The 13945-nt window shown below is 46.4% G+C and overlaps 1 protein-coding gene across 1 annotated transcript; it reads right to left on the bottom strand.

The window, feature by feature from the left end:
* Positions 1-2992: 2992 nt before the first annotated feature.
* Positions 2993-3901, bottom strand: LOC138257333 (vomeronasal type-2 receptor 26-like). The gene has a single exon (XM_069205899.1). The coding sequence runs from the start codon at positions 3899-3901 to the stop codon at positions 2993-2995; it is 909 nt and encodes a 302-aa protein (XP_069062000.1).
* Positions 3902-13945: the final 10044 nt, after the last annotated feature.

Below are 13945 nucleotides of genomic sequence, written 5' to 3'. Positions count from 1 at the left end.
ACCCTCATTTGTTCTTCATGTCCAGGTTCCTCCCACCACCACCTGCAGCTATTGCATTGCTTCCTATATCATCTTTTTTTAATGTTTAAGACCACCCGCCCCACCCTATTTAGTTGTTTAAAAAATAATCTTTTGGAAGAGCCGATCAGTTGCAATTTTGTACTGGGCTGTTCCGTCCTTTTTTCAAGTACTTTTATGGATATGTTTACTTTTGTAATGTTAGTGTCTGCCATCTTGGACCAGTCTATAAAAAATCACAAAATGGCTGCTCTATCATGCTGTCCCCACTTGCATGCATGGTGCCGATGCACATATATATGTCATCACGAGGCAACTGTCACAGCATCATAATGCATACGTGCCTATGCATGATGGTGCATGCACGTATATATGTCATCATGTGGCAGCTGCCATAGCATCATAATGCATACATGGCCGGGCATTATGACACATGCACATATGTATGTCTTCAGAAGGCAGCTGCCATAGCATCATAATGCAGACCTTCCCATGCATGATGGCACATGCACATATGTATGTCATCACGCTGCAGCTGCAATAGCATCATAATGCATACGTTGCCAAGCATGATGGCACATACATATATACATGCCATCATGCGGCAGCTGGTTAGCATCATAAAGCATTCCTGCCCATGCATGATGGCGCTTGCACATATATAGGTCATCACGCAGCAACTGCCGTAGCACCATAATGCATATGTGCCCGTGCATGATGGTACATTCACATACATATGTCATCATGCGGCAGCTGTATAGCATCATAATGCATATGTGGTCATGCATGATGGAGCATGCACATATATAGGTCATCACGCAGCAGCTGCCATAGCATCATAATGCATACCTGCCCATGCATGATGGCACATATGTATGTCATCACGAGGCAGCTGCCATAGCATCATAATGCACACATGCCCATGCATGCTGGAATATGCATATATATATATATATGTCATCAGGAGACAACTGCCAGAGCATCATAATGCATACGTGCCAATGCATGCTGGCACATGCATATATATATATGTCATCACGAGACAGCTGCTATAGCATCATAATGCATACCTGCCCATGCATGATGGCACATGCATGTGTCATTGTACTTTTTATTTTGAAATTGCTGTTCTACATTTGCAACAACCTTTTTTGAGGGTCAAGCGCACAAGCCTTCTGGCCCCTGTTGTAATCTCTCTGTGGGCTTTTAACCACACCCATCAGTTTGGTTGGTTCGGGGGCTTGCCTTTTAAAATCCGCTTGATTTCATTAGTGAAAGGCATGCATACGTCATGCCTTTCCCAGTGTTTAGCCCTCCTCTACAGCACAGGTAAACTACAGAAAGCATGCAAGGCTCTGTGTTTTCCAAATGGCTCCTGCACTATTTCTTTTTAGTTCCTACGCAGCGCGATCTCGCTGGGCAGTAGTTGAGTGCTTTGTATGACATCGACCCTGTTTTATGGATAATTCTACTTTTGCCAGTTACATGGATAAATGAACTTTTGCCGTTATGTTTCACTGCGAGCGAACTTCTGTTTCCTTTTCTGTGTGTTCTTCTCGCTCATGGCAACCGTTGACTCACATATGTGAAACTGTTTTACTTTTCATTATCAGTTTATGTGGCAAGAAAAATCCGGTTAGGAGTCTACAACGCTAATAGCTCTAACTCGAGCAAACGCAATAACCATTGCATAGCAAATGCTTGTTCCTGTTGTTACAGATACTTTGGACCGATGTGCTCTTATCAAGAGTGAAATACACCACATTTTTCACTCTGAAAACCTTCGGAACCCGATCACAGCAGTTGTTCAATACCTTCAAAAGCAAAAGCTTGTTTGAACCGTGGTTTGAGCTACATCTGGTTGCCATACATGCTGTCTTGCTCACTCATTTACTCACTGAAGGCAAATGACAAAAAACAATCAGTGTTCAGCGGATCATGCAGATCTGTGTTCATGCATATCCATGCAGGTCATGCAGATCTATGGCCATGAAGATCTGTGATCATGCAGACCTATGTTCATACTGATCATGCACATCCGTAGGCATGCAGATCTGTGGTAACACAGATTCCTGTTCATGCAGATCATGCAGATCCATGCTCATGCAGAACATGCAGATCCATGATTATGCAGATCCGTGTTCAGGCAGATCCATGTTGAGATAGATCCATGTTCATGCAGATCTGTGTTCATGCAGCTCATGCAGATCCATGGATATACAGATCTATGCAAATCTGTGTTCATGCAGATCTATGGACATGCAGATCCATGTACATGCAGTTCATGCATATCCATGTTCAGACAGATCCATGTCATGCAGATCTGAGTTCATGCAGCTCATGCAGATCCATGCAAATCTGTGTGCATGCAGATCCATGCTATGCAGATCTGCATTCATGTAGATCCATATTAATGCTGGTCCGTGTTCATGCAGATCTGTGTTCATGCAGATCAGTGTTCATGCATATCCACTGTAATGCAGATATGTGTTTTGGAGGATCAAGCAGAACCATGATCATGCAGATCCGTGCTCACGAAGATTTGTGTTCATGTAGCTTCATGTTACATGCAGATCTGTGGTTGTGAAGATCATGCAGAACTATGTTCATGAGATGTGATGTTTGCTCTAATTTCTCTCTCTTCCTTCCAAGCACTTCCTGTATTTCAGTTCACTAAAATAATTTATCTCGGTGAGGTTATAAACAGTGACGTCTGTAAATACAGATATACGTTATTATAAAAATGATCATTGATGACAGAAAGACAGGTAGACATATATTTCATTTTCTAGATTAATTACATTTTCTAGTTGCATGCTCCAATTTCTGAAGATGTTAAAGCATAATGGGCAGTGTTGAAGATACATTCTAAATGACTAGTGTGATATTCTTCTACTTGCCACTTTCTGATCTCTCGTTTTTGATTTATGTGATATAACATGGCGCAGATGTCCACAGAACTCTCAATAGCTTTCTAGTTTTGACGACACATTTTTTTAATTAGTTGATTTTTGGTGTTTAATTCTGGCCTCAGTAAGATGATGTAACACTTAGGAATGAATATACAGCCCAACAGTCCAGCACTAGAGGCAAGAACAGCGAAGATCTCTACGGCCACCATGTACCTGCCCTTCGTGCTCAGGTAGGCTGGGATGAAGGAGACCCAGACGCTGCAGAACACCAGCATGCTGAAGGAGATGTTTCGGGCCTCGTTAAAACTGTCTGGTAACGTCCGCACCTTAAAAGCCACCAGAAAGCTCAACAAAGCCAGAAGACCAACGTACCCGACCACACAATAGAAGGCAGCGACAGACCCTTCGTTACAGAGCAGGATCATCTTCCCAGATTCACTCTTTGTGTCAATGTCTGGGAACGGAGGCCAATGGATCAGCCACACGGTACAGATGATGACTTCCCATAGTGTGCAGAGTAGGATGAGGCTGTAGGATACCCTGGAGCCCACCCACCTCCGTAAGCTACTGCCGGGCTTCGTAGCATTGAAAGCAATGACAACAGTGATACTTTTAGCCAGAACTGAGGAAACCGCAACAGCAAAAATGATCCCAAAGGCAACCTGTCGGAGGAGGCAGGTCACCTTCCGAGGACGTCCAATAAACAACATGGAGCAGAGGAAGGAAAGCATGAGAGACACGAGGAGGATGTAGCTGAGATCCCGGTTATTAGCTCTCACAATCGCACTGTCCCTGTGTTTCAGAAAGATCACCAGCACTGCAGCAGTGATTACTGAGAAGAAGATGCTGATGGAAACCAATGTTACACCAAAGGGATCATCGTAAGAAAGTAACTCAATGGTTCGTGTGATGCAAGCGTCTTTGTTCTCATTGGACCACTGGTCTTCTCTGCATGTTATGCATCTCTCCATATCTGAAATCAAAAGCATTAATTATTATAGTAATTTATTGTTTTAGACAGAAACTTTATGACTGTGTATTACAGTCTGATCATTGTCAGAGTAACCCAGGCATGGTCTGGACAGGTTCAGGGAATATCACTTCCTGCCTCAAAATTTGCAATCAGAGAATTTGCATTTGAATCCCTTTAGATGACTAATGATTGATGGATATTAACAGATTCATGCCTACTCGCCTTAATTCACCTCTCCAGGGCAGTTCTCTTTTCAGGCTTTCATGGGTCAGCAGTGACGGGATAGTTAAGTCCTCCCTACTGGTGCACTATCTGAGCCCTCTTCCAACCCAGCAGGGTGGTTGATATCCCTGCTAAGAAGAAGCGGTGGTGCGACAGCCTTACTGAAGCTTGAAACTGCTTCTAAACCTAGATCTTCCACTAGTACAAAGGAGGTTCTACAGCTTCCTCCGGATAGCGTGCCATATGTTTTAGTCTTAGCAAACGTTCCTCCTCTTGATTGTACCCAGAAGAAGATACTCATACGCTAATAAGGAAATGTGCACATTGGATGAGCCAAAAACTTAGACACCAAGATGATCCAAATAATAGAATAATCATGGCTAGAAGGGTGAAGTGGTTAGGCTTGTCTAAAAAAGTACATGAAGGCGATTGCATAGTGATTAATTTTGCAAATTCTCATTGTGTTAATTATCTGTTGGTGTCTCTACCATCGAGTCCAAAAGGGGAAGGCAGGATCAAAGTCTATCCATTAAGCTTTTTCTACAGGCCGCCCACTTCATTACTTCCTCCTATTAGGGCTTCCCATGGTAAAAATATTTTAACAAAGGCACCCTTACAGAACCCTACCCTTGACCCTGGGGGTACCCAAAATCACTCTTCCCTTGATGCAATTGATTGACAATTGGAGGGTTTGGGGCTCCCAAATGATTGTTTACAGGAACTAGAGCTGATGGGAGTGCATACACTTTTGGAATCACCCATAGGGTCTGATGAGCTAGTTAGCTTTCCACATCTTATAACAGATACAGCCATAATTGAGGAGTCTGGGAAAATGCCCCAGCAAAGTAATGTATTGTTATCTTTAATCAGTTGGAATATTGCTGGGCTTCGTTCTAAAGTTGAAAATTTGGAATGGCTGGAGTTTATATCCACTTTTGATATCATTTGTTTTCAAGAAACTTGGCTTCTAGCACCTTTCCATTTAGACGGCTACTACTCCGTGTCTCAGCCAGCTACTCCATCTAGAGCAGGCAGAGCAAGCGGTGGTCTTCTGGTACTTGTGTCATTATTACTCCCAAAAATTGAGGTTTCATTAATTTGGTCTTCTGCTTTTTTTTCGGTAGTTTTATTATCAATATCTGGACGGAAAGACATTTTACTCTTAAACTTTTACAATAACATTCCAAGTGCTGCCCTGCCAGGAAGTCTCGAAGAGCTTATAGACCAACTAGACTCAGCCGGGAAACTCCAGGACAGGGAATTTGATACGATCTGGGTTGGAGATTTTAATGTTCAGTAATGCAAGTATGAATTACCCCACTTATTTGGTGCCGCTACAGAAGGCAGAGAGTCACTCACTCATTTTATTCACTCTAATTTAGGAAATGCCTTGAATACCCTCATCTATAAATTTGACCTTGCTTTTGCAAGGGATATGGAAAATAGTCAGATAAGAGAAATACCCACCTATACAGGGAGTACTAATGGCAGCATTATTGGCTTTATTCTTATCAATTCCTCACTTTTACGTTCAATAGTGGATTTTAAAATTAAATCTCACTGTGCCAGTGACCATAACCCTTTAAGTATAAAATTATCTTTTAAAACTAGAGTAATCTTACCTAGGACTGCATATAAAGAGAAAGAGGTGTTTAAAAGAAATTCTGGCCCTCGCATGAGGTGGGAGAGGGTAAACCCTAACACTTTCGATGCGAACCTTATAACTCAAAATAAGGCTGACTTCAACACTTCCTTGTCCCTGCAATCCACTCCATTCCACCTTATAACTGCCTTTGAATCTTTAAGCTGTGCTATTTCTGAGGCACTGATGTGTATCCAATATCCCAAAGGCGCAAAACCTCAACGGTGGTTCAATTCTGCCTGTACGGCTGCCCATAGAGATCTAAAGTCAGCGATCAAAACTACTCCATGTAATCGGGATTTAATTAAACAGGCCAGGGGCCGATACAAATCAGCCCTTGAAGAGAGAAAGAATGAAATACGCACTAGCGCTTGGGAACTACGGGATCCCTCTCAGTTTTGGAAGGTGGTTAATCACCCATATTTCTCAGGAAAGGAAAATAGGGACGACGACTGTTTGATACCAGAGGGGGTTTGGGTAGACCATTTTTCATCTGTATTGCAATCTGTAAATAATCCTAATGATGGAGGGGAGGTATGTCGCCTCCCGTGTTCGGCTACTCTAAATCCAACTAAGAGCGGCATTTTACTTGAGGCACACGAGATCAGTGCAGCAGTAACTAAAATGAAACTAAGGAAAGCTCCTGGCCCCGATGGGGTACCGGTTGACCTATTTAAATCTCTACCTGATCTGTGGGTTCCATTAATTACAAATGTTCTGAACAGTGCTATTCAAAGTGCGATCCCCTCCTCATGGTTAATGGCAATAATCGTCCCAATTTTCAAAAAGGGTAATAGGCTTGACTGTAAGAGGCTGGACTGGCTTGTAGTGAGTACCAAGGGGTACTTACACCTTGCACCAGGCCCAGGTATCCCTTATTAGTGTATAGGGTGTCTAGCAGCTTAGGCTGATAGATAATGGTAGCTTAGCAGAGCAGCTTAGGCTGAACTAGGAGACGAGTGAAGCTCCTACAGTACCACTAGTGTCACTTGCACAATATCATAAGAAAACACAATACACAGATATACTAAAAATAAAGGTACTTTATTTTTATGACAATATGCCAAAGTATCTCAGTGAGTACCCTCAGTATGAGGATAGCAAATATACACAAGATATATGTACACAATACCAAAAATATGCAGTATAGTCTTAGAAAACAGTGCAAACAATGTACAGATCCAATAGGATGCAATGGGGACACATAGGGATAGGGGCAACACAAACCATATACTCCAAAAGTGGAATGCGAACCACGAATGGACCCCAAACCTATGTGACCTTGTAGAGGGTCGCTGGGACTGTAAGAAAACAGTGAGGGTTAGAAAAATAGCCCACCCCAAGACCCGGAAAAGTGAGTGCAAAGTGCACTAAAGTTCCCCAAAGAGCACTGAAGTCGTGATAGGGGAATTCTGCTGGAAAGACACAAACCAGCAATGCAACAACGATGGATTTTCAAACGAGGGTACCTGTGGAACAAGGGGACCAAGTCCAAAAGTCACAAGCAAGTTGGAGATGGGTAGATGCCCAGGAAATGCCAGCTGTGGGTGCAAAGAAGCTGCTACTGGACAGTAGAAGCTGAGGATTCTGCAGGAACGACAAGGGCTAGAAACTTTCCCTTTGGAGGATGGATGTCCCACGCTGTGGAGAGTCGTGCAGAAGTGTTTTCCTGAAGAAAGACTGCCAACAAGCCCTGCTAGCTGCAAATCGTGCAGTTAGGGTTTTTGGATGCTGCTGTGGCCCAGGAAGGACCAGGATGTCGCCAATTGTGTCAGGGGACAGAGGGGGCACCCAGCAGGACGAGGAGTCCTCTCAGAAGCAGGCAGCACCCGCAGAAGTGCTGGAAAAGGCACTACAAAGAGGAGTGAAACAGTGCTCATCCGAAGTTGCACAAAGGAGTCCCACGCCGCCGGAGGACAACTTAGAAAGTCGTGCAGTGCAGGTTAGAGTGCCGTGGACCCAGGCTTGGCTGTGCACAAAGGAAATCCTGGAAAAGTGCACGGAAGCCGGAGTAGCTGCAAAACACGCGGTTCCCAGCAATGCAGTCTGGCGTGGGGAGGCAAGGACTTACCTCCATCAAACTTGGACTGAAGAGTCACTGGACTGAGGGAGTCACTTGGACAGAGTTGCTGAGTTCAAGGGACCTCGCTCGTCGTGCTGAGAGGAGACCCAGAGGACCGGTGATGCAGTTCTTTGGTGCCTGCGGTTGCAGGGGGAAGATTCCGTTGACCCACGGGAGATTTCTTCGGAGCTTCTAGTGCAGAGAGGAGGCAGACTACCCCCACAGCATGCACCACCAGGAAAACAATAGAGAAGGTGGCAGGATCAGTGTTACAGTGTCGCATTAGTCGTCTTTGCTACTTTGTTGCAGTTTTGCAGGCTTCCAGCGCGGTCAGCAGTCGATTCCTTGGCAGAAGGTGAAGAGAGAGATGCAGAGGAACTCTGATGAGCTCTTGCATTCGTTATCTGAGGAATTCCCCAAAGCAGAGACCCTAAATAGCCAGAAAAGAGGGTTTGGCTACTTAGGAGAGAGGATAGGCTAGCAACACCTGAAGGAGCCTATCAGAAGGAGTCTCTGACGTCACCTGCTGGCCCTGGCCACTCAGAGCAGTCCAGTGTGCCAGCAGCACCTCTGTTTCCAAGATGGCAGAGGTCTGGAGCACACTGGAGGAGCTCTGGGCACCTCCCAGGGGAGGTGCAGGTCAGGGGAGTGGTCCCTCCCCTTTCCTTTGTCCAGTTTCGCGCCAGAGCAGGGCTGAGGGGTCCCTGAACCGGTGTAGACTGGCTTATGCAGAAATGGGCACCATCTGTGCCCATGAAAGCATTTCCAGAGGCTGGGGGAGGCTACTCCTCCCTTGCCTTAACACCTTTTTCCAAAGGGAGAGGGTGTAACACCCTCTCTCTGAGGAAGTCCTTTGTTCTGCCATCCTGGGCCAAGCCTGGCTGGACCCCAGGAGGGCAGAAACCTGTCTGAGGGGTTGGCAGCAGCAGCAGCTGCAGTGAAACCCCTGAAAAGGCAGTTTGGCAGTACCCGGGTCTGTGCTAGAGACCCGTGGGATTATGGGATTGTGCCATGTTACATGGCCATATTCGGAGTTACCATTGTGAAGCTATACATAGGTAGTGACCTATGTATAGTGCACGCGTGTAATGATGTCCCCGCACTCACAAAGTCTGGGGAATTTGCCCTGAACAATGTGGGAGCACCTTGGCTAGTGCCAGGGTGCCCACACACTAAGTAACTTAGCACCCAACCTTTACTAAGTAAAGGTTAGACATATAGGTGACTTATAAGTTACTTAAGTGCAGTGGTAAATGGCTGTGAAATAACGTGGACGTTATTTCACTCAGGCTGCAATGGCAGGCCTGTGTAAGAATTGTCAGAGCTCCCTATGGGTGGCAAAAGAAATACTGCAGCCCATAGGGATCTCCTGGAACCCCAATACCCTGGGTACCTCAGTTCCGTATACTAGGGAATTTTAAGGGTGTTCCAGTATGCCAATGTAAATTGGTGAAATTGGTCACTAGCCTGTTAGTGACAATTTGGAAAGAAATGAGAGAGCATAACCACTGAGGTTCTGGATAGCAGAGCCTCAGTGAGACAGTTAGTCATAACACAGGTAACACATACAGGGCACACTTATGAGCACTGGGGTCCTGGCTGTCAGGGTCCCAGTGACACATACAACTAAAACAACATATATACAGTGAAAATATGGGGGTAACATGCCAGGCAAGATGGTACTTTCCTACAGTTCTCTAAAGGGCTACAACCTATTTACAAGGGTAGGGAATCCCAGCCTCCCAGTAAAAAGAAGCCATGGGTCTCTAAAGAGAAGGGACCCCCCAAGTGTTATGCATGTGACCAAGTGGTTCTTGTGAGGAGGGAACCCAAATGTCCCAAGTGGACACTGACACCCACTGGTGCTCAGTCACAGGGTTTGGCCAGTGTAGCGCTTGGGGAGGAGTTGGCTTCAGGTGGGTGGGATCCAGCTGAGACGACCCTTGTCTCACTAAGGTACAGTGTGATGGTACAGAGGACCCTTGTGCCTGAGAACACTAAGAAATACAGGCAGTGGGTGACCACCAATAGACAGAGGGTGGAGGCTCTGACAGATCTACTCTAGAGGGTTGGCTGCAGCAGGCTGCAGAGCAGGCATCTGGCAAGGAGTCTGGTTTACACTTGATCTATTCGGAGGAAGGCCTTCTATATAGCGAGCCAAAGTTTACTGAGCCTGGGGCAGCACGTTTGCGGGTGGTACCCCAGTGCTTCAGAGCCTTCCTACTGGGTTTGGCTCATGATGTGCCTTTATCTGGTCAGAACAAGACCTTTGAATGGCTTGTCACCCACTTTTACTGGTCCCATATGTTCAAGCACTCTGATACGCACTGTAGGTCTTGCCAAACTTGTCAGGCAAGTGGCAAGAGTGAGAGGAAATGTAAGGCTTCCCTACAACCTTTTTCTGTAGTCAGCACCCCTTTTGAAAGGGTTGGTATTGACATTGTGGGACCTGTGGATTGCAAGGCGGCCATGGGCAACGGTTTATCTTGGTCTTGGTGGACGATGCTACCCAGTACCAGGAAGCTATACCTCTGAGGTCAATCACAGCTCCTGTGGTAGAACGTGCATTGAAGGGGTTTTTTACCCATATGGGGTTCCACAAGGAGGTGGTATCTGATAGGGGTACCGACTTCATATTTACTTATATGAAGGCTCTGTGGAGGGAGTATGGGGTTACATACAAGTTCACCACTCCTTATCACCCCCAAGGAAATGGTCTGGTTGAGAGATTCAACTGCACCCTGAAAGGCATGATCATGGGCCTGTCAGAACCCTTGAGTGGGACATGCTCTTACCATGCCTTCTGTTTACTTGCAGGAAGGTGCCACAAAAGGGACTTAGTTTGAACCCTCTTGAATTGTTGTATGGACACCCTGTAAGACGACCTCTGAGTCTGGTTAGGGAAGGCTTGGATAAGGCCTCCAGGAAGCCCCACCCCAGGATGTATTTAGCTATGTGCTGGCTTTTAGGAACCAGACAACCCCCTTCAGGAAGCTCGCTCAGGAGAACCTGGAAGCAAGCCAGGAAGGCATGAAACAATGGTATGACCAGAATTCCACCCTAGTTGAGTTTCAGCCTAGTGTGGGGGATGTCCCTAGTGGAGCCCTGTGCTCCCCAGGACAAGTGGACTGGGCCTTTTGAGGCAGTGGAGTGCAAGAGTGATGTCACCTATCTGGTGAACCTGTGGACTCTCAGGAACCCATTGAGGATTCTGCATGTGAACTACCTCAAACCTCACTTTGAGGGGTCTGAAGTGGCAATGCTCTTGGCAACAGATGATGGGGTGGAGGAAGAGAGTGAGACTCCTACTGACCTCCTGACTGACACAGAGAAAGATGGCCCTGTGGAGGGTGTGAACCTCTCCCCCTCACTTACCCCAGAGCAACAGAGGGTGAGGTATCCAAAATGTTAACCCTTGTGGTTATTAAGTTCTCCAGTAGCCCTTGGGCCAGTCCAGTGGGCTTTGTCCAAAAAGCTGCTGCTCCTGGTGCCACTCCAGAACTCTGGTTCTGTGTGGATTACTGTGAACTCAACGCAGTCACAAAGACTGATGCAAACCCCATACCCCGAGCTGATGAGCTCATTAATAGGTTAGGGGCTGCCAAATATCTCAGCACATTTGATTTAATGTCTGGATATTGACAGATAACTCTGACTTATGGGGCCAAGGAGAGGTCTGCATTTTCTACCCCAGATGGGGAATACCAGGTTAGGGTGATGCCCTTTGGGATGAAAAATGACCCTGCCACCTTTCAGAGGTTGGTTACCAGGTTTTGGCTGGATTGGAGGACTTCAGTGCAGCTCACCTGGATGACATTTTTGTGTTCAGCTCCAGTTGGGAGGAACACTTGCAGCACCTCTGCAAAGTGTTGGAAGGCCTGCAAAAGGCAGGCCTCTCTGTTAAGGCGAGGAAGTGCCAAATAGGGCAGGGATCTGTAGTGTAGGAGTCGACAGGTGTTCCCCCTACCACCCAAGGCTGACACTATTCTGGCTTAGGAGCCCCCGAAGACCCAGACTGAGGAGAGAGCATTTGTAGGTCTCACAGTACTATAGGAGGTTTGTTAAGTGGTATGGCACCATTGTTGCTCAATTGACTGAGTTAACTTCCAAATAGCAACCCAAGAAGGTGATCGCGACAGAGACTTGCCAGACAGCTTTTGATGCCCTGAAGGCAGCCATGTGCACACCACCCGTGCTGAAGGCACCTGACTTCTCTCAAGAATTTGTTGTGCAGACTGATGCTTCAGAGCATGGTGTAGGAGAAGTTATGTTACAGCTAAATGAACAGACCAACCAGTAGCCTTCAGGTTACTTTAGGCGGTTACTTCCCTGGGAATGTAGGTGGAGTGGAGTGCAATTGAGTGTGAAGCTTTTGCTGTGGTCTGGGTACTCAAAAAGCTGAGACTCTACTCACTTCCGGGTTAAGACCGACCACAGGCCCCTCAGATGGTTAATGCAGATCAGGGGTGAGAATCCAAAACTGTTGAGGTGGTCCATCTCCCTACATAGAATGGACTTTACGGTGGAACACTGCCCTGACACAGAACACGCCAATGCTGATGGTCTGTCCAGATTCTTCCGCCTTTGTGAAGAGAACTCCAATGAGGTTGGGTAATCCTTCCCACCTTCAGCTGGGGGGGACACATGTTAGATCTGGCATCCTTGGTGTGGTCTCCCCTAACTTTTTGCCTCTGCTTCCCAGGTTGTTGCTGTATGCTGGACTCTGTTTTTGCTGTTTTTGTGGATCTGGGCACATTATCACTGGTGATCGCTCCATGTGAAATTGCAGGTGTAATTAGTTTCCATATTTGGCATATTTGATTTACAAATAAGTCCCTACTAAAGTGCATTAGAGGTGCCCAGGGCCTGTAAATTAAATGCTACTAGTGGGCCTGCAGCACTGATTGTGCCACCCACATGAATAGAACTGTAAACAAGGCTCAGACCTGCCACTGCAGTGTCTGTGTGTGCAGTTTGTAAACTGCCAATTCGACTTGGCAAGTGTACCCACTTGCCAAGCCCAAACCTCACCTTTTCATATATGTAAGGCACCCCTAAGGTAGGCCCTATGTAACCCCATGGGCAGGGTGCAGTGTATGTTAAAGGTAGGACACATACTGGTGTGTTTTTACATGTCCTAACAGTGAAAAACTGCCAACATTGTTTTTCACTGTTGCAAGGCATATCTCTCTCATAGGTTAACATGGGGGCTGCCTTTAAATATCCTTAAAGTGCAGCTTCACTTTGAGAGCAGATAGAGATTCAGAGTTTGGGGTCTCTGAACTCACAATTTAAAAATACACCTTTTAGCGAAGTTGATTTTTAGATTGTCATTTTGAAAATACCACTATTAGAAAGGGGCATTTTCTTGCTTAAACCATTCTGTGACTCTGCATGTTTGTCCATTCCCTGTCTGGGTCAGACTGACATTTGGGGGCATATTTATACTTCGTTTGCGCCGAATTTGCGCCGTTTTTTTCGACGCAAATTTGGCGCAAAACTAACGCCATATTTATACTTTGGCGTTAGACGCGTCTAGCACCAAAGTATGGGCAAATAGCATCATTTTTTTGCGTGAACGCCTTCCTTGCGTTAATGAGATGCAAGGAAGGCGTTCCCGTCTAAAAAAATGACGGCGACGCAAATGCGTCGTATTTATACTCCCGGGCAAAAATCATGCCCGGGAGTGGGCGGGGCAAAAAACCCCGCATTTGCGCCACTTTTTAACGCCTGGGTCAGGGTAGGCGTTAAGGGGCCTGTGGGCTCAAAATGAGCCCACAGGTGCCCTCCCCTGCCCCCAGGGACCCCCCCTGCCACCCTTGCCCACCCCAGGAGGACACCCAAGGATGGAGGGACCCATCCCAGGGACATTCAGGTAAGTTCAGGTAAGTATACATTTTTTTTTTTTTTTGGGTGGCATAGGGGGGCCTTATTTGTGCCCCCCTACATGCCACTATGCCCAATGACCATGCCCAGGGGACAGAAGTCCCCTGGGCATGGCCATTGGGCAAGGGGGCATGACTCCTGTCTTTACTAAGACAGGAGTCATTTAAATGGCGTCTGGGCGTCGTAAAAAATGGCGCAAATCTGGTTGAGGCGATTTTTTTGCCTCAACC

Source organism: Pleurodeles waltl, chromosome 1_2 (assembly GCF_031143425.1).
Source record: "Pleurodeles waltl isolate 20211129_DDA chromosome 1_2, aPleWal1.hap1.20221129, whole genome shotgun sequence".
Taxonomy (NCBI): domain Eukaryota; kingdom Metazoa; phylum Chordata; class Amphibia; order Caudata; family Salamandridae; genus Pleurodeles; species Pleurodeles waltl.
The sequence above is the reverse complement of the archived record's forward strand: the minus strand, read 5'-3'. Positions and strand labels throughout refer to the sequence as shown.

Bases quoted from the DNA above. Each gene is read 5' to 3' on its own strand.
- LOC138257333 (XM_069205899.1), bottom strand. From the start codon at position 3,901: ATGGAGAGATGCATAACATGCAGAGAAGACCAGTGGTCCAATGAGAAC.